The 25,826-nt window shown below is 44.1% G+C and overlaps 1 protein-coding gene across 2 annotated transcripts; it reads right to left on the bottom strand.

The window, feature by feature from the left end:
• Positions 1-2,421: 2,421 nt before the first annotated feature.
• Positions 2,422-18,627, bottom strand: LOC110840694 (uncharacterized). 2 transcript variants are annotated; one of them, XM_087355856.1, is made up of 5 exons: positions 18,525-18,627; positions 11,818-11,888; positions 6,748-7,807; positions 6,001-6,151; positions 2,422-3,864 (listed from the first exon to the last, which is right to left on the bottom strand). In XM_087355856.1, the coding sequence occupies exons 1-3, from the start codon at positions 18,570-18,572 to the stop codon at positions 6,790-6,792; spliced, it is 1,137 nt and encodes a 378-aa protein (XP_087211982.1). In that variant the 5' UTR covers positions 18,573-18,627; the 3' UTR covers positions 2,422-3,864; positions 6,001-6,151; positions 6,748-6,789. The 2 variants fall into 2 exon arrangements, with proteins under 2 accessions (XP_087211982.1, XP_087211983.1); XM_087355857.1 differs by lacking the exon at positions 18,525-18,627 and adding an exon at positions 17,001-17,099.
• Positions 18,628-25,826: the final 7,199 nt, after the last annotated feature.

The raw sequence follows: 25,826 nt of genomic DNA, 5'->3' as shown, positions 1-25,826 counted from the left end.
GTAAACATCGGCCAGACTACACAGCGCAAGAACCCAGAAGACAGAAATCTTCATACTCATCGCCCTGATGACGGAGGCAGTATGAGTTCTGAATCGTTGGTAAACATCGGCCAGACTACACAGCGCAAGAACCCAGAAGACAGAAATCTTCATACTCATCGCCCTGATAACGGAGGCAGTATGACCTCCGAAACGTCGGTTAACATCGACCAGACTACACAGCGCAACAACCCAGAAGACAGAAATCTTCATACTCATCGCCCTGATGACGGAGGCAGTATGACCTCTGAAACGTCGGTTAACATCGACCAGACTACACAGCGCAACAACCCAGAAGACAGAAATATCCATACTCATCGCCCTGATGACGGAGGCAGTATGACCTCTGAAACGTTGGTTAACATCTACCAGACTACACAGCGCAACAAACCAGAAGACGGAAATATTCATACTCATCGCCCTGATGACGGAGGCAGTATGACCTCCGAAACGTTGGGTAACATCGACCAGACTACACAGCGCAACAACCCAGAAGACAGAAATATTCATACTCATCGCCCTGATGACGGAGGCAGTATGACCTCCGAAACGTTGGTTAACATCGACCAGACTACACAGCGCAACAACCCGGAAGACAGAAATCTTCATACTCACCGCCCTGATGACAGAGGCAGTATGACCTCTGAAACGTTGGTTAACATCGACCAGTCTACACAGCGCAACAAACCAGAAGACGGAAATGTTCATACTCATCGCCCTGATGACGGAGGCAGTATGACCTCCGAAACGTTGGTTAACATCGACCAGACTACACAGCGCAACAACCCAGAAGACGGAAATGTTCATACTCATCGCCCTGATGACAGAGGCAGTATGACCTCTGAAACGTTGGTTAACATCGACCAGTCTACACAGCGCAACAAACCAGAAGACGGAAATGTTCATACTCATCGCCCTGATGACGGAGGCAGTATGACCTCCGAAACGTTGGTTAACATCGACCAGACTACACAGCGCAACAACCCGGAAGACAGAAATATTCATACTCATCGCCCTGATGACGGAGGCAGTATGACCTCCGAAACGTTGGTTAACATCGACCAGACTACACAGCGCAACAACCCAGAAGACAGATATCTTCATACATTCCTTTGTTTTTTTGTTCTGACCATTTACTTTGTTTAGTGATCAAATTAAACATAATACATGGAATTAGTTAAGGTGCTTTTCTTTCCACCGAGGGTTTTAACAATTTGTTGATTAAATGTGCAGCTGTAGTCAAGACTTGCGCATTGACCATTCGGAGCAGAATTTTGGCATATAATTTTCAGGATTTTATGGAACCCGATGGAACATTGCCGTGTTTAACAGCGACAGCCAAGGATCCCTTTCTGAGGCAGGTTAATCCAATCCACACCACCCTAACTTACTAGACTAATAATTATTTTAATTTTAACATGCCATCACGCCTTGATCTTACTAACGGTCTTCTCTCCCTGGGATTTTTAGCCCAATTCTTGTAATTTCTGATCACCACATGCGTTCTACATGTCCGTCCTTACTGATTTGATTATTTCAATTACAATAGCTGAATAGTTATGTTTACTGAGCCCTTATATGCAATAATTTTTATTTTATTTTACTGGACTTTTGTTGGAAATATTTTCCTTATTATTTTTATCTGAGATGATGTAAAATGTGTTATAACATGCCTATTATTTATTGATTATAGGCTATTCCAACTAAGATGAGAGGCGGTCAAGACAAATTCTTCTCTCCTCCCACTTCTTTTGAAACACGTGGTAGCAATGTTACTGTCTGTCCTGCAAACATATGCTGCTATCATTCATTAGCTTCTTCGTGATCCCACTGTTTCATCTTTTAGAACGTTTTGAAAGGTGTGACCTGCATTGATCCGTGTCTCGTCCCGGTAATAAATTGTCCATCCTTCGGCTCTGAATTGCTTATTTATTTGGAGGTATTTTCTGCGCCACAGCACAATATCGTCTTTGTCGACTAGAAAGCAATCGATTTTTGTGGAAATATACTCGAATCTCAGAAACTTCAGTAACCGATACAGCATCACTGTTCACAACATCCAAGAATTTATTCAGCGTTTGCAGTTCATTGTGAAAAAGAACCACGTACTTTCACCCGAATTGCTGATTTCGTTAAATCGTCATACATTTTTCAAAAAACAAGTAATGTTGCGAATTTTTCCCAGGCTAGTCTGTTATTACCAGCTTTCGAATTTCTTCGGATTCTGTACACGCTAGACTTCCCTATTCCTGTAACTTGAGATATCATTTCTGAATTATCCTGGCACTAATTATTGAGCGGGTAAAGGACACACATTCTTTCACCTTTTCTAATATGTTTACTTCTTTTATGTTTTACAAACGAATTATCAGGCATCTTGAATGTGTTCTTACAAAACACTTAATTTTATTCTAATATATACACTGCTGTAACTTAAATATAAACACACAAGTCACCAGGCTTCGCGAACACAGAAACTGTTACTTGATAACTCTGACTTCACAAAAATTACTGTTACACGTCACAGAACTCACGAAAGAATGTTTTCCTCGTGGTTGTCCGTAAACGGGCTGTTCAACGAGCTGTTCCAATAGGTATGCACTCACCCCAAATCGTTTGTACAGAATGAAATTTAACAGCATGTGGAACTGTAACATTTAACACTATTTATGTAATAAGTTCTTATCAAAATGACACTCCAAACCGTTATCGCCGCAAAGAATAATATAATTCCTATTGCATTTTTTTAAAAAGTAACACTGTTTGATGACGTCATTTCTTGAAGATAAATTGGTTGGCTACAAATTAGTTGACGAACACGACAAATCACGAATTTTTATAATAGATTACTAAACGCAGAAAAAAATCAAATATGAGAGACAAATGGCGTATGCCACGTAACTTCGGTTTTTTATTGTAATGCAATATTTTTGTCAGTGTAGACTTATGTGGCAGGTTCGGGCAAGGGGCCCGTTTGAACGATAAAAAGTTAGAGGCCACAATTGTTAGTACGTCTTTTATTTGTCCTTGGATTAGAAATTGACACGAATATCTTGAAGCCATGTTACAGGATGTGATGACGCCATGTCTCAAAATACACGGTGAACCATTTGGTCCTCATCAAGAACCACTAATTATCACTTTATACATATATTCACTGGCGTATAAGCGAGCTCGAACTCCAGTGGCGTGCCCTGGATCGCTTGGGCTTTAGGCTGCTACACTGCTGTATAACGCCGTGTGAAATTTCAAATACCAATGTATCGAAAGGGCACTCTGCCTCCATCTTCTACGTATCTCACTTTTGGCCGCTGCTTCTCTCGGCAGGGCTGTTTATCCCCATAAATTCGCCCCATTCAGCTTGCCTCTCTTTGGGGCTCTGCCCTTGGGGCTTGCTCCTCGTAGGTTATTCCCGAGTGCTAGACCGGCAAAGTACAAGCAAACATACAAGCCCTAAGGGCCAAGACCCAAACTGGGGCTAACTGAATGGGGCAGAGGCCTCGGGACAAAGAGCCCTGCTGACGGAAGACGTAGGATCGTGATTAACAATTCTTAATTGGTGTTGAATGTGGGGCTGACAGACGAGAGACAGGCATTGACGGACCCATGAGGAGTTGAATATCGAAGCAGAATTTTTTTTTTCAGAAATAAATTCCGCTTGGCGTCGCAATTCATGGCCACTTTAATTCTGCATTGCAGCTCCCACTCGATGACGGGCATGATCCTGACCAACACTCAGCAAAGTCTCTGTCGAATGCAGAGGTCTCCGCCCCTCTGTGTCGTGGTACGCGTTGTTCTCATTCTTCCTGTGTTCCGAAGTTTACCCTGAAAATAAGGCAACTTATTAGATACTGGGCTTCAAGCTTTTATTTTAATGTTATTTAAATTATAGACCGTTCGTCCTATGTTCTAGCTGAAGGTCATGTCTCAGATCATTGAATTAGTAAAGGGCTTGTTAACGTGGAACCCTGGGTTTGCGCTTGGGCTTCTTAATGTGGAATTTGAGAAGGACGAAGTGGCACCAGGACAGAATTTTCTCCGAGTCCTTCCGTCTTTCACTGTCAATATCCTCACGCCGCTGCTTCATAATTGCTCATGTATCATCTGAGGAATGGGCTATGACCCTGTTACGCCGAAACATTGTCTCACTCTGTCACTAGAATAACTACAGGTCGCCCAATTCTGTCTAATGACGGTAGAAAAGGGAAGTTTGGGTTAGGTTATGTTAGGTTGCCTGCCTACCCAGTACAATCGTGATAATAGGAAATGTATACTGTTGACGTCAGTCATAAAATACGCCCTGTATTTCCGAAACTTAACCTCGGGCAATATTGTACTGCAATGGAAACGTTATTCCATCACGTGATGTTTTCGTACATCTGATTGTAAGGCAATCAGACGTAATTTCAGATGGTGACAAACTCATTTCCAATAGGCAAACGTTTGTTGACAATTGGATTTCTTTGATTACCCGAAATATGAACATTAATTTGTGTGCTAAGTAGCGCATGACAGAGGCTGCGTGGCCTATGGTGAAAATCCTGAACATTCAAAAAATTTGGTAATGGGTTCAAAACCCATTCCATGCACGGATGTGTGTTCACGTTCTTTGAGATGTATTGTTCAGCGTAGGCTGAGATATTTTGACAGGTTGACGCCCCAATTCCACGACATTTTCTATAGTCAGAATATCTTGGAAGTTGTTGATGGTATATGCCAAAAAGAAGCTGATCATCCGAAATAATTTTGTCTACATGCAGAGTACCTTGTTTTCTGAGCACAGAAGTTGATAGTTATAAATCACCAGGTACTGACCTAATTCTGGGAATACTGAACCAGGAAGAAGGTAGCATAACACTACATCCTGAGATACAAAATATTTTAAATTCTATATGGAAAAATGAATAATTAACAAAACATTGAAAACAGTCCAAATTCCTATACACAGGGGTTATTGTATTATCACTAAGTATAATGTAATTTTTAAAGTGATTGTAACGTAAATTTCGTACTTTTGTTGTAGTTTTTCCCATTGCCGCTGAGAGCGCTTGTGATTTGTGGAAACCAACAAATTCTCTTCCGTAATTCCCTAAGATCGTTGAGTAAGGGTAGGTGGTAAACGTGATCCTTAATGTGTACCCACAGGAAAAAATCTGCTGATGTGATATCCGGTGAACGAAGTGGCCAAGCGATTGGACCTGCTCGACCAATCCACAGAGCTCGGAAGTGGACATCCAAACATGCTCGGACATCTGTATGGAAGTGAAGAGGTGCACCATCTTGCTGATATTGAGTTGCACCCTTCGTTTGTTCGAACCACAACACATATTGTGCTCTTTCCTCGCCACGATAAGTCTCAATTGTGTTTACCACAATTCACAAGCGCTCTCAGCGGCAATGTAAAGAACTACAACATACAAACAAAACTTGAGGTTACGCCCTACAGATATCTGGTGATATCAGCACATTTTGGCCTAGGTAACACTGTTACAGTTCTTCAAAGTTGTGCAGCTACATTTGACTTACTCTGTATACTTCAGTTGTGCAGAAAGTACAAGAATTTTGAAATGCTGTTATCTGTTTGGCTATAAATGTTAGTCTGTGCTTTAAGTTATTCAACAAAACTTCATTTGCTGGGTGGGACGTTTGACAAAACCTCATCACGCCTTTAAGGTTTCATGTCACAGTACATAATGCACTCTCATCCTAACCTTTTACTGTCCTCAGACTCTTTGGCCTATGACATTTTGTTACACACGAGTTGCTCTCTGGGAATTAAAATCACACTTTTCACTTACTCAAGTTTTGAAAGAATGAATTCATCTAGAAATAGCATGAAGGGTCTGAAATTGTGTACTCGTTGCCGTTTTCGGGCAGTTTCTTAGTGAAGGCAGAGTTTAGAACTGAAACATGTACATACAGCCTAGTATTCTGTGATAACAGACATGGGAAAGAACTCACATTGAAGAACTGATGCTGCATGATGTCCTGCTTGATGGTCTTCCCTGATGTTAACCGCTTTAATGGCATTTTCTCCAAAAGGCCTCTGACAAAACTTGACCCTATGGATGTGAAATTCTTAGGGATCGCTGGCGTCTGTTGCACAATTTTTCTGTAAAAGATAGATTCATTTTTCATTTTGCCATTAAAACATACATTCAAAATCAATCTGTATAATGCCACTCACTGTTATGCGTTCTTTGCTGGAACTGCAAATGGAGAATGCATAATGGGCTTATCACGTGTGTCCAGTCAACGCTACTCTACCCACTGGACGGATTTGGATGAAATTTATTTTGGAGGTTGTCCATTCTCCATGACCTCAATATAATACTCTAATATCCTATGAGCAGTGATAGAAAAATGATGGATGAGGAAAATCTGGTGCCTAAGGTAGGTGGTGGATTCGTTGTTGTTGTTGTTTCTTGGTTCTACAACCCAACTGAGTGTTTTTACCGCCTCCTTTTCGGAGGTTTCCTAGTGTTTGAGTGACCAACCCACTGACTCTTCACAATTTCTACTCAATCATGATTTGACTGCAGACCGATCCAGCAGTGAATCGGGAGACATTGAAGTTGATTAATCAAATACAGTGGAGGATCTAGAGGACGGGAGCCGGACATGATTTCTTCTATGGTTATCGAACATCAAGATGTAATAATAAGTCATGTTCGGTAAGTGGGATACGAAAGTATTCATTTGGCTTACCTACTTCTTCTCGAGTTTCCTGTGTCCACTGGCATTGAGATGCTACACCACCTCGTCAGGTTTGGCAACTGCGATGTCGCCATCCTGAAAGCAGTTTCGAAACAAACCGATTTCCTCCTTCAGCTCCTTGTAATCATATGAAATCCTATCTACAGCCTGATTTAGTCTGTTCAGCCTGTTGAAGATATCATCATTGTATTTAACTTTTCTGCAATTCTTCTCCGCCATGTTAACATGTCTTCTCTCATTTGTGAAAGAAATCATATCTGCAGCCTCACCCATTGTGTCGATATGTTCCTGATCTTCGTTTGTTTCATTATGGCGTTGCTTCGTCAGGTCCTTTATTTTAACATTCAGTTTCTCATTATCTAAAGCAATTATCTCGATAGCTTCACACAGTCTGTTGATGTTATCTTCATTTTCTTTCTTTTCATTGTGGTGCTTCTCCTCCAGTTCTGCCATCTTAACTAGGAACTTCTTATTTTCTGAAGAGATCCTCTCTACAGCTTCATTCAGTTTTTTTATGGTTTCCTGATTTCCTTTCTTTTCATTCTGGTGCTGCTCCTGCAGTTCGGAAATTTTATCTATAAAATTATCAGTTTTGAACGTGCGTACAGCCTCATTAAGTGTCTTGATGGCCTCATTATTTTTGTCTTCATTGCGACGCTGCTCTGTTACCTCCCTCATTTTATCTAACAGTGCCTCATTTTCGAAAGAGATCCTCTCTACAGCTTCCTTCAGTTTGCTGATGGTTTCCAGAAGGTCCTGCTCCGTTTTAGCATCCACTTTCCCGACTTCATTTAGTCTCATAGGACATTTATTTGATCCAAGTCCGAACATGAATTTTTCGACGTCGTCCAGCCTCTTCTGAATAGCTGTTAGATCACCCCGTAACGTTTTATTAGTCTTTTCTGTTACATCGCAGCTATTGAAGTTGTGTGCTGCATCCACTTCCTCCCTCTGCTGCCCTTCATGTTGGGAAGTTACCGTTGAAAGACGTTCCTCGTTTGTCTGTTCTGAAGATACTCTCTTCTCTTCACCGAGGTTCTTCACCTTGGTCCTGCATTAAAACAATTTTAATTACATTGCATTTAATTATTATTTTTATTATTATAGCAACACTGTACTTTAAATTCAACACGAAAAACATACACAAATTTATATGTAATCTTCACGTACAATATATTAAAGACGTGTTTTTCGACAAGAAAGCATTTTTCTGGTTTCTTCGATCCTTTCAATTGTATTACACGTAAGCCTGTAGTACATTGCCATATGTTCAAAACATGCTAAATTTATTACTCTTTTAATGCATAGAAATGTAAATGTAATTTATTTTGTGTTGTTAAAGAGAGAAAGTACGAGTATTTTATCGGTAATAACGTCGCGAGGATAATTGTAACATTGATAATTGAGACGTCTGTAACATGTTACAGTTGAGCCCAGCAACATTAAAATCGTAAACGAAAGCATTTTTACCGATTTTATATTAATTTCGCAGAAAGGATGACATATCAGGTACATTAACCTCTATAGGTTTTTTTCACGGGGTCAATAGTAAAAACACGATTTTGTAATAATATTTACAAAATAGAAATACAAGACATTCTTGAAATTAGTTTTAAAAGTGCATGTACAATCATAATTAAGTAGCCATCTTGCCGTGTTAATTTTACTATTAAGCTGCTACAGCTGACCTTCTGCCCTATGTATAATTTGTAAATAGGCATTATGCATGCTAATGACATTGTAAGTTCTCTTTTGGAATTCCCAGTAGGTGTCGTGAGATCTCCCTTTCTGGACACGCATGTCACAGTAGTTATTTGGGAAGGGTCAGTCGTGAGGTTCGGATTAAGTTTGGAATCAGACATCAAACCAAACCAATTATCATGATTGAGCTTTGGTAAGGTACTTCGCGGCTTGATTTCAAACAAGGGGAGTCGTGTTCTCCGATTAGAACTTCTGACAGAGACCCGGCCCTAATATGATTTTGGTTCGAAACTTCATTCTAAATCGTGCCCTAAGCCATATTAAAAACTCTATGAAGTATTTCATTAGTATTAAATAATTTAATTTAAAAAGTGATGGTGAAAGCTGTAGGTGCGTCATGAAGTAATTCAAGATTTAACGCGGTCCTTCCCACACAACAGCGTGAGTTAGAGATGCAAAACTTTGTCCTGTGATTTATAATTTTAGTCACATTGAATATACATAAATTAATATGACGCGTTTCTCCTCAGTCATCAAAGTAGATACTGACGGTCGACCCAAAAATGTCTCGCTGGCATTCTACTGAATTTTCCCATTTAATATTAACTGGGCGTAATCTTTTGTCTACAAATTCGGGCACTCTGGGTGCGAAAGGAACGGTTTTAAACATTATGGGCATTGCCTGATTTCTAACGTATGCACGAGTCGAAAATAAATTATACAATTGCTCACCGGAGACAGTTGGTTGTGACAACATCTTTGATTCCATTTATGGCATCACACTATTCCATCTCAACACACACGTGAAGAAAACTTAAAAACTTTAGTCAATAAAGAATCAGGTACTTTTATTTGTCGGATTATCTCAACAGTAACGATATTGTAAGATTTGAGGTTTTCACAGCGGTGAATATGAAGATTTCTGCCTTCTGAGTTGTTGTGCTGTGTGATCTGGTCAATGTTAACCAACGTTTCAGAGGTCATAGTGCCTCCTTCATCAGAGCGATGAATGTACCAATAGACCAACCAAACAAACAACCAAAAAGCTAACTAAGGGCGGAGGTCTGCGCAAGCGCAAAACATCGTCCCTTTGCTAAGTAACACCATTCCTGCTTACGAAACGCATTGATGGAAATGGTAACAGAGCCTTATAACTAAAAACGGAAATTTTGCTAACGCTAACAGGGATCCGTCGTGGCGGGAGCCTCGACCATTCAAACTGGAGTCTGTTGCTGCTGATGGGAGGTTATCCCGTCAGGCAATTGTCCAAAGAATTTGGTTGGTTGGTTCTCTGAGGTTTGAACCCAGAGAGGGAGGGGCCGTTTTAAGGCTTCTGCGGCTTGTGGGGGGGAGATCACTTCAGCTGAGGGCCTCCGTGATCGGGGGGGGGGGGTGGCGGGCAGTGCCCCTATTAAATTATACCCTGGGATTCGCCTTACAACTGAGGAAAAGCACGGAAACCTCAGTCAGTGTAGCCGAGTGGACTGACCACTCTTTGCGCCGACTTGGCCTCTTTGGGGACAGCCTCGGCTGGAGTGCTGAACATCAGTCCCCCTCGGTTGCCCTTGGGTGACCTCTGACAGCCCTCGTTCGGCACGAGTGCCTCCCGAGTTGCCGGACTAAGGGGTTCCCCACACCAGCTAACTTCGAGTCAAACCTCTCAAACAGTGCTCAAACGTCCTTCCAGTCATCCACGTCCGCACGTCGTGCCATGTGGGCTGCAGTTGTGCAGGGCGGTCTTCTCTCCCCTGTGCTCTTCAGTCTGTATGTCAACGACATACCCACACCGTCCCACCACGTCGAGTTAGCACAGTACGCGGACGACACGGCTCTAGTAGCCACGTCCCGTAGCCCAACGCTTCTCGTCGGGTATCTGGAGACCTACCTCAGTAAACTTGAGCTCTGGCTCAGGGCCTGGAGGATTGCTATCAACGTCTCGAAGAGCACCGCGGTTCTCCTCGTTTCGGCGAGAAGACGCATCCAACAGCCCAGAGCGGTGCAGTTTCTCGGACAGCCGATCGAATGGGTCAAAACAGCGCGGTATCTGGGGGTCACCCTTGACGCCGGGCTTATCTGGTCGGCGCACGTCAACCAGGTGGGAAAGAAGGCGGCGCAACGATTAGGTGTGCTAGGCCCGCTCATCAATAGGAGAAGTGGCCTGTCCATCAGGAACGGTGTGCTGCTCTATAAGCCGCTCATCCGTCCCATGATGGATTACGCATGCCCGATCTGGAGGTCAGCTGCCCGCAGCCACGTCCGGAAGCTGCAAGTTCTGCAATCCAAGTGTCTTCGCATTGTTACTAACGCGCGTTGGCACGTTAGTAACAGGCAAATACATGAGGATCTGGGGATCCCGCTCTTTGCCGACCACATCAGAGCACTGACTGAGAGATTTGACTCGAGGTTAGCTGGTGCGGGGAACCCCTTAGTCCGGCAACTCAGGAGGCACTCGTGCCGAACGAGGGCTCTCAGAGGTCACCCAAGGGCAACCGAGGGGGACTGATGTTCAGCACTCCAGCCGAGGCTGTCCCCAAAGAGGCCAAGTCGGCGCAACCAGTGTTCAGACCACTCAGCTACCCTGACTAGGGATTTCCGTGCTTTTCCTCAGTTGTAAGGCGAATGCCAGGGTATAATTTAATAGGGGCACGGCCCGCCACCCTCGATCACGGAGGCTCTCAGCTGAAGTGACCCCCCAAGCCGCAGAGGCCTTCAGCCGAAACGGCCCCTCCCTCTCTGGGTTCAAACCCCAGAGAACCAACAAACCAAATTCTTTGGACAATTACCTGACGGGATAACCTCCCATCAGCAGCAACAGACCCCAGTTTGAACGGTCGAGGCTCCCGCCACGACGGATCCCTGTTAGCGTTAGCAAAATTTCCGTTTTTAGTTATAAGGCTCTGTTACCATTTCCAGCAATGCGTTTCGTACGCAGCAATGGTGTTACCCAGCAAGGGACGATGTCTTGCGCTTGTGCAGGACTCCGCCCTTAGTTAGCTTTTTTGGTTGGTCGATTGGCTATTGGCATAATCATCGCCCTGATGACGGAGGCACTATGACCTCTGAACGTTGGTTATCATCAACCAGACTACACAGCGCAACAACCCACAAGGCTGAAATCTTCAGTACCGATATTCTTTGAACATTCGACGTGGTTCTAAAATTTGATTTCAATGTGAATTACTGAGATAGTGAAGTGACACATTCTCCATGCGATCACAGACACAAATCACTGCTGTAGCTTGTCGTAAAACAAAACCATCTCGTCTACCTTCAGTATACGTGAGCCAATAACCGAAGCAGTTGATGCACCACGTGTGCATAACTTTGAGTGTGGCTCTTGTAACAGTGAACTTTACATACCTGGCCTTGGTGCCCCCGTCGCTCTCTTCTCCCTTGGCATTCTCGCTTTCCTTGTCACGTTTCGAACGTTCCTGGAAGAGAGAAGATGCGATCCACTAAACCCTGGCAAATCTGATGTCCCGTCATAACACTGACAATGTTACAGTACTCACGGCATCTCTACCGTTACAAAAATGAACACTTATCCTGAAAATTTCCCGTTACGGCATATAAAATATTGGTTTGTGAGGTGTCATCGCAAGTGAAGATGCAATTGTTTAAATTCGCTAATTGTCGCTGGGATCCACGCCTCGGTTTTTATTGGAGTTTAAGCTACACTGCAATAGAATAATGTGGAATGGATCTCGGTATTAGCATGAAAAGTCACGTCAGTTAAAAGGCTGAAATTTTGACGAAGTCTAAGGAGGGGAAATTTTGTGTGTTTGGTCATTATTTATTTTAAACTAAAGTTAAAATGTCTAGTTACACGAGATTATAAAATTAAAGGAAATTCTAAACTCTGGATGGGTCAGATACATAAAATGTTATTACAGGCCTTTGTGTAAGTAATCTGTCTAAAGCATTTCAGCAGTGAATACTAAAATTTTGCGTAAATAATCCATTACTTTCAGGCACGGTTGACTTGAGTTCTTAACGAAAATGTAAAAGTATTAATCGGTCAAACTTACAAAGTTCCTATTAACGCCAGAAATTTAGTTTTCTAACCAGACTAGATTTTAATTTCACACAGAGTCAGGCATGATAATTACTATCTTTTTGGGATGTTTCTCCTTATAGACTGGTAGAATTGGACCAGCGTTCCAGATATGGTTACTGCCTCCATCACCAGGTCGATTACAGTGGTCTCATTAGGCACCACCGATGCCTTCGTAAAATTCTACCTTATTATACGGCCTAACATCCCTCAAGACGGTAATCTTCAGCTTTATAACAGTTTCATTTAACTCTTCAATCCTAGAATTGAGAGGTATTCTACTTAGTTGTACTTAAGCACACATCTACTGCAGAGTATCTGAAGCTCCTGTAAACCTACATACGGATCCTAGCGTCAGTTAGCATAATTAAACATGTAAGTATCAGTTTACACATCTTTATAACAGATCATTCACTTCTCAGTCCTTGTACCTGAAGAACACCTGCTTAGATTGATGTATGTAGTGCAGAGCAAATAATTTGATGTGGGGCAAAAGTCGTGAACTTGGTTATTCTCACAAGTTACATGTTTAAATATCGGGGCAGATGTTCTTTTCAGTTATAACATTTATTTTTATTTTTGTTAAGAACCATGTCTAGTAAAAATTTCAGTTGGAATAGTGTGTTCTGTTCGAGAGCTCACTCCGCCACACTTATCATTCAAGAAAGAAAACTAGAAAGAAACCATAAAGCATCTTTTCATACTGCCTAAATTTTTGTTTCTACAAATCTTATGATGTCAGTTTCACATTTAAGTAAATCAAGTCTACAGCCAATTCAAATATAACTGTTGTGTTATGATCTTGATTTTAATTTCTTAGCTCCAAGTTTAGTTGAAATTCACTGTCATACTGAAGGATCGAAATGACTTTCGCATTACTGCCATGTTTTATTCCCTTTACAATATCACAGATAAATATCTTCGAAACTCTATTGACGTACATCGTTTCAGGATTATGTGTTAATTTTGAAAATCCTTTGATTCTTAAAGAAACTGTACGTAAACGTCCGTTAGGTGTTGGCTTCCTCTCATCAAACATCCACATTTTAGCGTTTGCATTGTCGTTCTCTGAATGTACACTTATAATTGTAAGATACGAATAGTAATGCTTAAAGCACAGGACGGGTTTTAAAATTTTCTTCCAGATCATCGCTTCAAATTCTGCCTCTTCATTCATGAACATCCTTACAAATTTTTGTACTTCTAATTTACGTATATTTAATGTTCTTTCAAACAAACAGGGTTTAACTTACTAACGAAAAGGCTGAAGCAAAGTGTTTCTTGAAAACATGATAGTCGTTCGAGTAGTCAAGAAATCCCCCAAATTTTATGGGACTTCAGATTCAGCACCGAGGTCACAAGAGCCCGTTACCTGCCCTTGTCCAATGCCTTATGAATCCAATCAACAAATTTCCATCCGTTGCTTTAGTTTCATTTTAATATTGTCCTCTCAATTACGCCTAGATATTCATGTCGTCTTTCCTCTTTAGTCATTCCCAAGAACATTTTTACCCAGTTTATACCTGCAACAATCAAGCTGTACGTTTTCAACTAACTAACTAACTAGATGGCTTACCGAAACCGAAGGTTCATCACCGAATTAACCAAAGCCCTCCACCGGACCCTGTCCTGTGCCAACAAAATCCAGTCTCCTTCAACTCCTAACTCCCATACATCCCGCCTGACATTATCCTCCCATCTACGTCTAGGTCTCCCCAGCGGTCTCTTCCCTTCAGGTTTCCCAACCAGTACCCGGTGCACACCTCTTGTCCCATCCATGCGCGCTACATGTCCCGCCCATCTTATTCTTCTCGACTTAATCACCCTGACATTATTGAGGGAGGAGTGAAGATTTTAAGCTGATCATTATGCAGTTTTCTCCATGCCCCATCGTCTTCTGTCCTAGGCCCAAATATCCTCCTCTAAACCCGATTCTCAAACACCTGCAATCTGTGTTCCTCCCTCATAATGAGAGACCATGTTTCGCACCCATACAAAACAACGGGCAAATTTATTGTTTTGTATATTTTAATTTTCAGGTTCTTTGAAATCAGACGGGAAGACAAAATATTTTGAACTGAGAAGTAGCAAGCATTTTCAGAATTTAATCTCCTCCTAACTTCCTCATGAGTGTCATTTTGATTTGTTATTGTTGTTTCCAGATATTTGAACTTTGTAACCCTTTCAAAGGACTTTGTAGCTACCCTAAGATAATTTTGCCCGCCTGTCTTCTGATGACGAGATACTAACATGTACTTAGTTTTTTCTGAATTTACTTCTAGCCTCACTTGTCTACCAGCCTCTAGTAAAACTTCTGCGTTCCTCTTTATTGTATTTATATCGTCCCCCAATAAATTAACATCATCAGCATATGCCAATAGCTGATGTGTCGCATTCAACTGCAAACCCTCCTGCCTATCTTTCACATTCTTGATGGCATATTCTAGCGCAAAGTTAAAGAGCAAGGGAGACGAAGCATCTCCTTGTTTCAGACCGTTCTTGTTGAAGAATGTCTCAGATACATATTTACCTACTCGAATTTTGCTACAGGTTTCATTTAAGCACATTTTTATTAGACCCACTAGCTTCTTTGGTATACCAAATTCAATAAGAATATTATATAGCACTTCTCTCTTCACAGAGTCATAGCCTTTTTTTAAATCTATAAATAATTAATGTACGGTCCCACCGAACTCCCATTTTTTATCTAGTATCCGACGAATGCTAAAGTTCTGATCAAACGTTAATCTGTTTCCTCTGAACCCACACTGATGATCCTCAATGATTTCATTCGCATATGGAGTTAATTTTGCCAAAAGAATGTTTGATAGAATTTTGTATGAGGTTGATATCAGAGAAAATCCTCGGTAATTACCACACTCAGTCTTGTCCCCCTTCTTATGAATAGGAATAATTATGGCTTCCTTCCATTGTTGTGGCATCTCTTCCTTATCCCAAATTAACTGAATAAGCTTATGGATCCTCATATGCAACCCTTTGCCACCTGCCTTAATTAATTCTGCTGGAATCTGATCGATACCTGGAGATTTGTAACTTTTCAACTTCATCTAAACTAGGTTCTGGCACCAACAGTGCAGCTGTATGTATTTTAATCTGTCTAATATCACGAGTCTCATGAACATTTAAGAGCTTGCTAAAGAACTTTTGCTACTTATTCACAATTTCTATTGGATCTGCAAACAAATTGCCACTATCATCCTTTAACATATTGGTCTGGGGTTGATATCCTTTCTTAAAGTTATTAACGCCTCTGTACAGGTCTCTGATATTTTTTTCCTTATTATTTGTCTCAAGTTCAGCAATTTTGCCCTTCAGGTATTCCCTTTTCTTAGTCCTAAAGGTTCTACTAGCCTCACGTCTCACGTTACATAGATTATCCGCATTTGTTTTGTTTGGGTTCTGCAACCATTGAAATTTTGTTTGCTTCCTTCGATCTATTAATTTGGAACATTCTTCATCAAACCACGGTTTATTTTGCTTTCTCCTGTAGTATCCTAGTTTCTCTTTCGCTGAAATTTTGATGCAGTTTCTGGAATTTTCCGACTCCCTGTCGATGTCCACACTTTCATTATCTTCATCCGCCTCTAAAATTTGAAACTTATTCGAAATTTAAACTTGATATTGTTCCTTCGCCTCTCCCTCACTTAATTTTTTCAAATCAAATCTTTCTGTGTCAAAATTTTGTTTAGTTCGTCTAGTTACTGAAAGCCGCTCCCTCACTTTTGCTACCACCAGATAATGATCAGTGTCACAATCTGCTCCTCTGAATGATCTCACATCAATTAAATTTGTCTGCCTTCTCTTATCTACTACCACATAATCTATTTGATTGTGTGTTTTGCCATCTGGAGATGTCGAAGTGTATTTATGAACATCACAGTGTGGAAATTTTGTACTTTTTACAATTAAATCTTTTGACGTAGCAAAGGTTACTGCTCTAACACCGTTATCATTACTAAGTGCATGGAGATTCTCCCTGCCTATTGTGGGTTTGAAGATATCCTCCCTCCCAATTCTTGCGTTGAAATCTCCTAGCAGAATTTTCATGTGATACTTGCCAAATATATCAAATACTGATTCCAATTCTTCATAAAAGCTATCCTTGATATCATCGCTTTTGTCCTCAGTTGGGGCACGAACATTAAGGACAATGATGTCGCACCAACGTCCTTCCAAAATTACGTAAGACAACCGGTCACTAACAAATTCTACTCTCTTAACTGCTGCCCTAATTCTGCAATGAACCCGTCCCTAACTGATGATTGTCACTTCCCTTTCCATAGAAAAATGTGAAATTGTCCACTGGGATAGTGCCCTCCCTCTCCAATCGCACTTCCTGCACTGCCACTAAGTCTAACTTATAATTCTCTAATTCCCTACTCACTGATTTCAGTGCCCCAGCCTTATAGAGGCTCCTAATGTTCCAAGTACCAAATCTCATGTCATTTTTCAATTGCCGTGGTCGTACCATAAGAGTCCGTCCTGGTCCGAGGCTTAGTTAATTTTTTCGTAATGTTGCTTTAATTACGGTGAAATTTTGTTAGCCTTACGCCCAACCCCCAACCTGGAAGACCAGGATATCACTCTTAGTCTGTCGCATCGCCTTAGACCTGTCCGGCTTGGGTGACCCTACCATGAACCGAAGCTCCGGCCAGCATAGCCCTAAGGGTCATTTGAGCACGCAAGCCTCCTCACCCGGCAGATTGCCTTCGACAAGGTGTACGTCTTCAACACCTGTTGTTTATGCGATTTCCTTCCTTGAGAGAAAAGTAAGGCAAAAATCACCAAGCGATCTGATCGTGTGACCCTTAATCTGAATGAAACAGCTGACTGAGTCACAAGAAATTTAGTTCTTACGTAATGCGAAAGATATGAAATGAGACACCGTTACAGACTCTCTAAAAATTCAAAATTTTTCGTATATTTATATAGATTTTGAAAGAACGGTTGATGTATACATGAACTTTGTATTCTGTTTGATTTTGATAGAAAATTAAACACTGAAAAATCGAAACATGTATATAAAATTTTTCTGGATAGAAGTTTAGGCCATAAAAAAGCCTTGAAATTCAGCATCCAATAATATTTCCTGGTAAGAAATTACAACATCGCAACGATGCGGAAACTGTATCTGACAAATTCTACGTACATTAAGTCTAAGTTCCCTGCTTGCACTAAAATGTACTGCCACTATTACCAGTACCAATAATAATAATTAAATTTAATTTAATTCAATTCTTTGTTATTAGTGATCTGTATCAACAGCCTGATGGCCAGTTACAGATACAGCACAGAGATAAACTCACAAACACAGTAAAACATAAAAGGTAAAACAAGCAATATATAAAATACATTGAAACGGAAAATACACAAAAAATTACTACTAACTACGTTATGATATTTGTAAAAATAACATGAATCAATTAAGTAAATTATGCTATTATAGAATATGATTAAGTGTGACAATTTTCGTCTCGAATATGTCCAAGTCTCTGCAGACGACATTAACAGCTGATGCGCATCTAGCAGAAGGACTGTTTTTGATTAAAGGGGTAAAACTGAACATAGAAAAATCTCTCAGATTCAGCATCAGCTTGACCCTAGGAGCCAGATATTGGATTAATAAAATGTAGATAGGTTACGAGATTAGTTACTGTAGATTTAGATTTAGTGAAGCCATGCTGACAAGGATTTAATTTAGACTTTACGTAATGTGAGATATGAACATAAATAACAAGTTCAAATAATTTGGAAGAAGTATTAAGTATAGAAATGGGTCGGTAGTTACTAACAGTGGCAGAGCTGCCTTTTTTAAGAACAGGAACTACTGCTGCCTGTTTCCATAAAATAAGGAAATAATAATAATAATAACAGTAATTAAGTTACAATTGAATTGTGATGAAAACATACACTTAACTTAAGACAGTTTATCTTGACTAGGAATCCTACTAAATTTGTTATTGCTGCTGAAGACTGTTATTTTTTTACTTACAGGACTATCGGCGGTAAGTCTCGAATAATTTTTCCTAGACTTCCACATTATGATCAAAAGAATAATAAAAGTATGTTGCCTCTCACTCCAATACTCCCTGCGGTTTGCATACTATGGAAACCGGAGTTGTTGAATCACAACAATTGAAGATCGCAGCGAAGTTGATTTCTATTGTTGAGAGACAGGCTGTTCCATTGTGTACATTGTTGTAAATGGATTATTAGGAAAATATAAACAGTTTGTTTCATTGTGACATAGTTCCATTTGTTTTGTTTATTCTGATCTTTTATTTTGCTTAGTGAATAAATAAATTTACTAAAATTAAAGAGCTTTACCTTCCACGGAGAGTTTTAACAAGGTTTTATTCAGCGTAGGCAATTAATTGCGAAAAAAATCACGTACTTTCACCCGAATTGCTGATTTCGTTAAATCGTCATACATTTTTCAAAAGAGAAGTTAGGTTGCGAATATTTCCCGGGCTAGTGTGTTATTACCAGCTTTCGAATCTCTTCGGATTCTGTACACGCTAGACTTCCCTATTCCTGTAACTTGAGATATCATTTCTGCATTATCCTGGCACTAATTATTGAGCGGGTAAAGGACACACCTTCTTTCACCGCTTGTAAGAGGTTTACTTCTTTTATGTTTTACAAAAGAATTATCAGCCATCTTGAATGTGTTCTTACAAAACACTTAATTTTATTCTAATATATACACTGCTGTAACTTCATATTTTACACACTGTAACCGCTAATCAATCCGTGTACTTTCATATGTCAATTCTATACTTGTCAGAAAGCCAACTTTTATGTGCTACGATATAAGTTTTTGTATAATCCACTTATTGTCATGCTTTTCTTTTCTTAGTTTATCATTCCTTTATAAAGTAATTATATTCTGGAATATTGTAAACTTGGATCGGAAATGGACAGCCGATACTAAGTGATATAGCGAGGCTTTAGAAATTACGAGACTTGGAAATTCCTTGGTACATAAATTACCTGCGCTTAGCCCAAGTGGGTTTTGCCGCTCATTAGGGATGCCCTTTAGAACTCCCTGAGGATTGGTGGGATAGGGTAGGACTTTTCGAACCGAAACTGGACCAACACGAACAGGAGTTGATGTTACATTCCCTTTTTGGGCAAAGCTGGGAATTTTCTTTGTCCAGCCGTACAGGTGCTTCCGGTATAAGTAGGGCTTTTTTGTCCATAATTGCGCAACCGCCGCGGCCAAAGGGGAGAATCGAGCCACCGCCGGCAAGAGAAAAGCCAACGAGTTGGACTTGTCCAACTCGGGCGGTTCGTTGTAACCAGCCTCTAGGCGCCAAGTGCCCGGGCCACTGTCCGGAGCCGGGTCCTCTCCTCTGCCGGTACCGCCGAAAGTTCACCGACCCGATGGCCCTGTGGTTGCACCCATCAGTTCCACGGGCGAACAAGCCACCTCAGGTGGCCGGCAACTCAGATACGCTGAGGTCAGCGCGGCGTGCACCGGGGCAGTGGCCGGGCGACCGGGTAAAGGGGCGACTGCTGGGGTGGATTCCTCGGCACCGCTCCCAATAAAGTTGGGGCCTCGACAGAGGTTAAAGGAGCGAGGGACGTGAAGTCGTCCCGCGGACCTCCCCCCGCTCACCCTGCCGCGCTGAAACCGCCGAGCGGGACAGTCAAGAACTCAGCCAAGTAACCCGGCTCCAAGCCGGGACCCTCTTCCTCGACGGAGGAGGCACTTGGGCGCAGGTCTCCCCGGGCTTCCGTGGACCTGTCCGGGCCTTTGACTGACATGTCGTCGGAAGCCGGTTTAAACGCCCAAGTGGAGAAAATGGCTTCTGGGGAGCGCCGGAACAAAACCCCGGTGTACGTCCCTGGGGTGAAAAACATTCGCGGCTTCCTGCAGAGGATTCGCGCGAAGTCGGCCTGTGGGATCGTGGCCCAGATGAAGGGTGATATTCTGACCCTGGTCCCCGATACCGCCTACGGATTCCGAGCCACCGTCAGGGTCCTGCGATCCCTCGGTGACGGCGAAGGTGTGAGTTTTCACACCTTCTCCCTCGCCGAGGATCGGTGTGTGCGCCTGGTGATCAAAAACTTGGGCGTGCGCATGCCCGAGGCCGAGATACGCGAGGAGCTGGCCGCTATGCACATTGACGTGCAGGGGGTCATGCAACTCCGATCTAGGAGCAGGGACATGGACCGTCCCCTCACGACACACTTTATAGTGTCGGTTGCACGGGGCCCCGACGTGGCGAAGGTGCGTTCCGTTACCGAGATCTGCGGGTCAAGGTGGAGACGTACGTCGCACCGAAGGGGCCCATGCAGTGCAAGCGGTGCCAACGCTTCGGGCACACGCAGCGAAACTGCGGTTATGCACCTAGGTGCGTGGCCTGCGGGGACGCTCACCCATCAGGGTCGTGTGTCACCCCCAAGCAGCAGCTTAAGTGCTGCAGCTGCGGGGGCAACCACACTGCAAACTATAGAGGTTGCAGTAAGTGAAAGGAAGCCAAGGCGGCCGCTGCACAGCGTGCGAAAGGGGATCGCGGCAGAAATGACGGAGTCCTCACCAGCGCCTGCTAAGCATACTCCCGAGCAGAAGAACCTGGGCCCTGGCTGGAACTACGTGGTCCGCGGTGGCCGCGTCGTCAAGGCTGAGGCTGTGAAAACCCCCGCCCCAACGCCATCTGGCGCCATTGCACGGACTGAGCGGCAGGCTGTCCCTAAGGACGGCAATACCAAGCCCGCTCGTGCTGTAGTGCCGGTCTCAAATCCCACTGCACCCGCTCCTAAGAAGACCGCACCTGCTCCCAAGAAGACTGGCCCCACCCCATCCAAGGGTCAGTCTCCGCTCCACGGCATCTCAGATCTCCTGGAGAACATCCCTACACAAGCCTGCGTCGAGTTGACACGCCGTATCCTCGCCGCGATCCATTCACTCCCACCCGGGGGGTCTCGTCCGCGAGTCCTCCTCCAAACCGTTCTCCTCTTCATGGCCGCCAATGACTGCACGGCCTAGAGGACACGGAGGTAAGGCCTTGCGGCTGGCTTATTGGAACGCCGACGGTGTTCGCGGCAGGAAGCTGGAGCTGGAGCAGTTCCTCGGTGACTACGGAGTCGATGTTTGCCTCCTGAACGAGACACACCTCACCTCGGGTCGGGCCTTGAGGTTCGCGAACTACGTTTGCCACCGTACGGACCGCCCGATGCTGGGGGGCGGCACGGCGATCCTTGTCCGTAGGGGCATTGATCTTTACCCTGTGCCGGTCTCGGGTTTGCAGCAACTGGAAGCAACCGCCATTCACCTGGTTCTGGCAACCAGGAAAGTCAAGCTCGTGGCGGCATACCTCGCACCCACCCGGCCCTGGATTGTGTCGGACTTGACCGAGTTCTTGAGCGGGGCTGTCCCGGACCTATAGGCTGGTGACCTCAACGCGAAGCACACGAACTGGAATTCTAGGCTGATTTCTGCGAGGGGTTCGCTCCTGCGTGATTACGCCAACATAAATTCCTGCTTGATATACTGGCCGGATTCCCCAAGCACGGCTCCCTACACACACAACGGTACCCCTATGCCCTTGATATTGTCCTCATGAAGGACTTCGTGCTACCGGTGCACCTGACTGTCCGCCCCGCACTCAGCTCAAATCACCTGCCCGTCCTCATCAACACCACGTGCCGATCGTCCTTTCAAAACCTGCCTGATCGCCCGGACTTCGCAAGAATGGACTGGGCTGCATTCCACGCTTGCCTTAAAGCAGACTCCCGGGGAACCCCGTGGTCAATGACGAGGAGGCAATCGACAAGTGCGTCGAGGAGCTGACCAGTGCTATCCTGGAAGCCACAGCAGCGTCCGCTCCCAAGCTTCGACCCCGCGTTGACAGGCGACCGCTTCTGCCCGATAGTATTCGGGATGAAATACGCCTGAAGAACCGGCTGAGGAGGCGGTGGCAGGTCACGAGGGACCCCGCTCTTAAGAACCAGGTCAATCGACTCCAGAGGTCGGTGACCTATCGTCTCAACGAGTGGCGGAACGAACAGTGGAGCGACACGCTCGAATCCTTGGACTGCGAGGACCAGTCGCTTTGGAAGATGACCAAGCGGGTGATGCGAGTCCCCACTCCGTCGCCCCCCTTGCTAGTGCCGGGAGGACTGGCTCTCTCGAACTCCGAGAATTCAGAAGCCATGGCCGACAACCTTGAGGTCCAGTTCCAGCTCAGGGCTTGGAGGAATTGTATCAACGTCTCGAAAGGCACCGCGGGTTTCTTCGTTACGGCGTGGTGACGCACCCAAGAACCCAGAGCAGTGCAGTTTCTCGGATAGCCGATTCAATAGGTCAAAACAGCGCGGTATGTAGGGGTCACCCCTGACGCTGGGCTTACCTGATCGGCGCACGTCAACGAGGTGGGAGAGAAGGCGGCGCAATGATTGAGTGTGCTAGACCAGTGGTCTTAAACCTGGGGTACGTGTACCCTCCAGGACACGTGAAGACGTCTTAGGGGGTACGTGAAAATTAAAAAAAAATAAGATATACACTGAATTAGTAACGCAATTTATTTAACTTATTTTAGATGTAGATTATGTACTATGTTATTATTATTTAGTGTTCTGTCTTACGACAGGTCCATTGCTCTGCCCAAAAAGAGCTCTCCAGTTGTCCCTATTCTCGGCTTCTCGTTTTAACTCCTGAAACTTCATCTTCTTTCCTTGTTTGAGATCGTCGGATAGCTGTATCAATCTTCTTCCCAGTCCTCGCTTTCCTTCAACCTGGCCTTCGATGATATAACTCAGTAACCCATTCCTGCTCATAATATGTCCCAGCCAGTTAGCTTTCCTTCGTGTAATCGCCTGCAGAATGTTTCTTTGCTCGGTGACTCTCCTCAATACTTCTTCGTTGGTCACTCGATCCGTCCACCTGATCTTCTCTATTCTTCTCCAACACCACATTTCAAAACTCTCCAGGTATTTCTGTTCCTTCTTCCTGAGTGTCCAAGTCTCTGCTCCATACAGCGTGACACTCCATACGTAACACTTCACTAGTTTCTTCTTCATCTCCAAGCCCAACTTGCTAGTGAGAAGTATCCTCTTCTTGACGAAAGCTGCCTTGGCCATGGCTATCCTTGCTTTTACTTCCTTGGTGCATAGGGCATCCGTCGTGATTATGCTTCCCAAGTACTTGAAATGCTCCACATTCTCCAGCTGTTGGTTTCCATCTACAACGTTCAATGGTTCTGCTCTCGGTGCTATCCTCATTACCTTTGATTTTTCAATGTTGATTTCCATTCCATACTCTCTACCTGTTTCCACTAACTTGTCCATCATGTTCTCTTCCTTCGCCAATACTACTAAGTCGTCTGCATACTTTACAGTCGTTATGACTCTTCCTCCAATTTTGAAGTCTCCAGAGCTTCCTTGGCAAGCCATTTCCCGTACAGGTTAAAAAGAATTGGTGATAAGCAGCATCCCTGTCTTACACCTCTACCTATCTAAACGCTGTTGGTGTCTCCTGAGTCCAGTCTCACTTTGAATTTTTGCTGCATGTACAGGTTTTCGATTAGTCTTCTATCTCTCCAATCAATTCCAATTCTCTGTAGGATTCTCATTAATTTCTTCCATTATGTACTATGTATAACTTGAATTATACACAAACAACTTTGGGGGTCCAAAGTTGCAGAGAAATTATATCTGTGTGTACGCGAACAAAAAATGTAGAATACTACTGTGCTAGGCCCGCTCCTTAATAGGAAAAGTGGCCTGTCCATCAGGAACGGTGTGCTGCTCTATAAGCAGCTCATCCGTCCCATGATGGATTACGCATGCCCGATCTGGAGGTCAGCTGCCCGCAGCCACGTCCGGAAGCTGCAAGTTCTGCAATCCAAGTGTCTTCGCATTGTTACTAACGCGCCCTGGTACGTTAGTAACAGGCAAATACATGAGGATCTGGGGGTCCCTTTCTTTGCCGACCACATCAGAGCACTAACTGAGAGGTTTGACTCGAGTTTAACTGGTGTGGGGAACCCCTTAGTCCGGCAACTCGAGAGGCACTCGTGCCGAGCGAGGGCTGTCAGAGGTCACCCAAGGGCAACCGAGGGGGCCGATGTTCAGCAGGCCAGCCGAGGCCGTCCCCAAAAGATGGCCAAGTCGGCACAACGAGTGGTTAGACTACTCGGCTACCCTGACAGGTTTTCCGTGCTTTTCCTTAGTTTTAAGGCGAATGCCAGGGTATAACTTAATAGGGGCACGGCCCGCCACCCCCCCCCCCCCCGATCATGGAGGCCATCAGCTGAAGTGATCTTCCCCCCATGCCGCAGAGGCCTTCAGCCGAAACGGCTCCTCCCTCTCTGGGTTCAAACCCCAGAGATCCAACCAACCAAATTATTTTGGACAACTTGCCTGACGGGATAACCTCCCATCAGCAGCAACAGATCCCAGTTTGAATGGTCGAGGCTCCCGCCACGACGTAACCCAGCTAGCGTCAGCAAAATTTCCGTTTTTTAAATTAAGACCGTTTACCATTTCCAGCAATGCACCTTGTGCACAGGAATGGTTTCACCTAGCAAGGGACGATGCTTGCGCTTGCGCAGGACTCCGCCCTTAGTTAGCTTTTTGGTTGGTTGGTTCATGATGGATTACTCATGCCCGATACGGAGGTCAGCTGCCAGCAAGCACGTCAGCAAGCTGCAAGTGTTGCAATCCAAGTGTCTTCGCATTGTTACTAACGAGCCTTGGTACGTTAGTAACAGGCAAATACACGAGGATTTGTGGATCCCGCTCTTTGCCGACCACATCAGAGCACTGCCTTGGAGATTTGACTCGACGTTAGCTGGTGCGGGGAACCCCTTAGTCCGGTAACTCGGGAGGCACTCGTGCCGAACGAGGGCTGCCAGAGGTCACCCAAGGGCAACCGAGGGGGGCCGATGTTCAGCAGGCCAGCCGAGGCTGTCCCCAAAAGACGGCCTAGTCGGCGCAAAGAGTGGTCAGACCACTTGCTTTTCCTCAGTTGTAAGGTGAATGCCGGGGTATAATAATTTAATAGGGTCACGGCCCGCCACCCCCCCCCCCCCCCCGATCACGGAGGCCCTCAGCTGAAGTGATCTCCCCCCCCACAAGCCGCAGAAGCCTTGAAACGGCCCCTCCATCTCTGGGTTCAATCCTCAAAGAACCAACCAACCAAATTCTTTGTACAAGTTGCCTGACGGGATAACCTCCCATCAGCAGCAACAGACCCCAGTTTGAATGGTCGAGGCTCCCGCCACGACGGAACCGCGGTTAGCGTTATCTAAATTCCCGTATTTATTATAAGGCTCTGTTCAACATT

Source organism: Zootermopsis nevadensis, unplaced genomic scaffold (assembly GCF_977971745.1).
Source record: "Zootermopsis nevadensis isolate Lab colony 2312 unplaced genomic scaffold, Znev_1.0 Znev_ptg000025l, whole genome shotgun sequence".
Taxonomy (NCBI): Eukaryota; Metazoa; Arthropoda; class Insecta; order Blattodea; family Termopsidae; genus Zootermopsis; species Zootermopsis nevadensis.
Note: the sequence above shows the minus strand (reverse complement) of the source record. Positions and strands in the feature narration are given on the sequence as shown.

What these genes read in the sequence shown, in the direction of transcription:
- LOC110840694 (XM_087355856.1), bottom strand. Translation starts at nt 18,572, where the DNA reads ATGTGGAAGTCTAGGAAAAATTATTCGAGACTTACCGCCGATAGTCCT. An exon ending in GACTTACCGCCGATAGTCCT is followed by an intron (nt 11,889 to 18,524) that starts GTAAGTAAAAAA and finishes TCTCTCTTCCAG; the next exon opens with GAACGTTCGAAACGTGACAA. An exon ending in GACGGGGGCACCAAGGCCAG is followed by an intron (nt 7,808 to 11,817) that starts GTATGTAAAGTT and finishes GTTTTAATGCAG; the next exon opens with GACCAAGGTGAAGAACCTCG.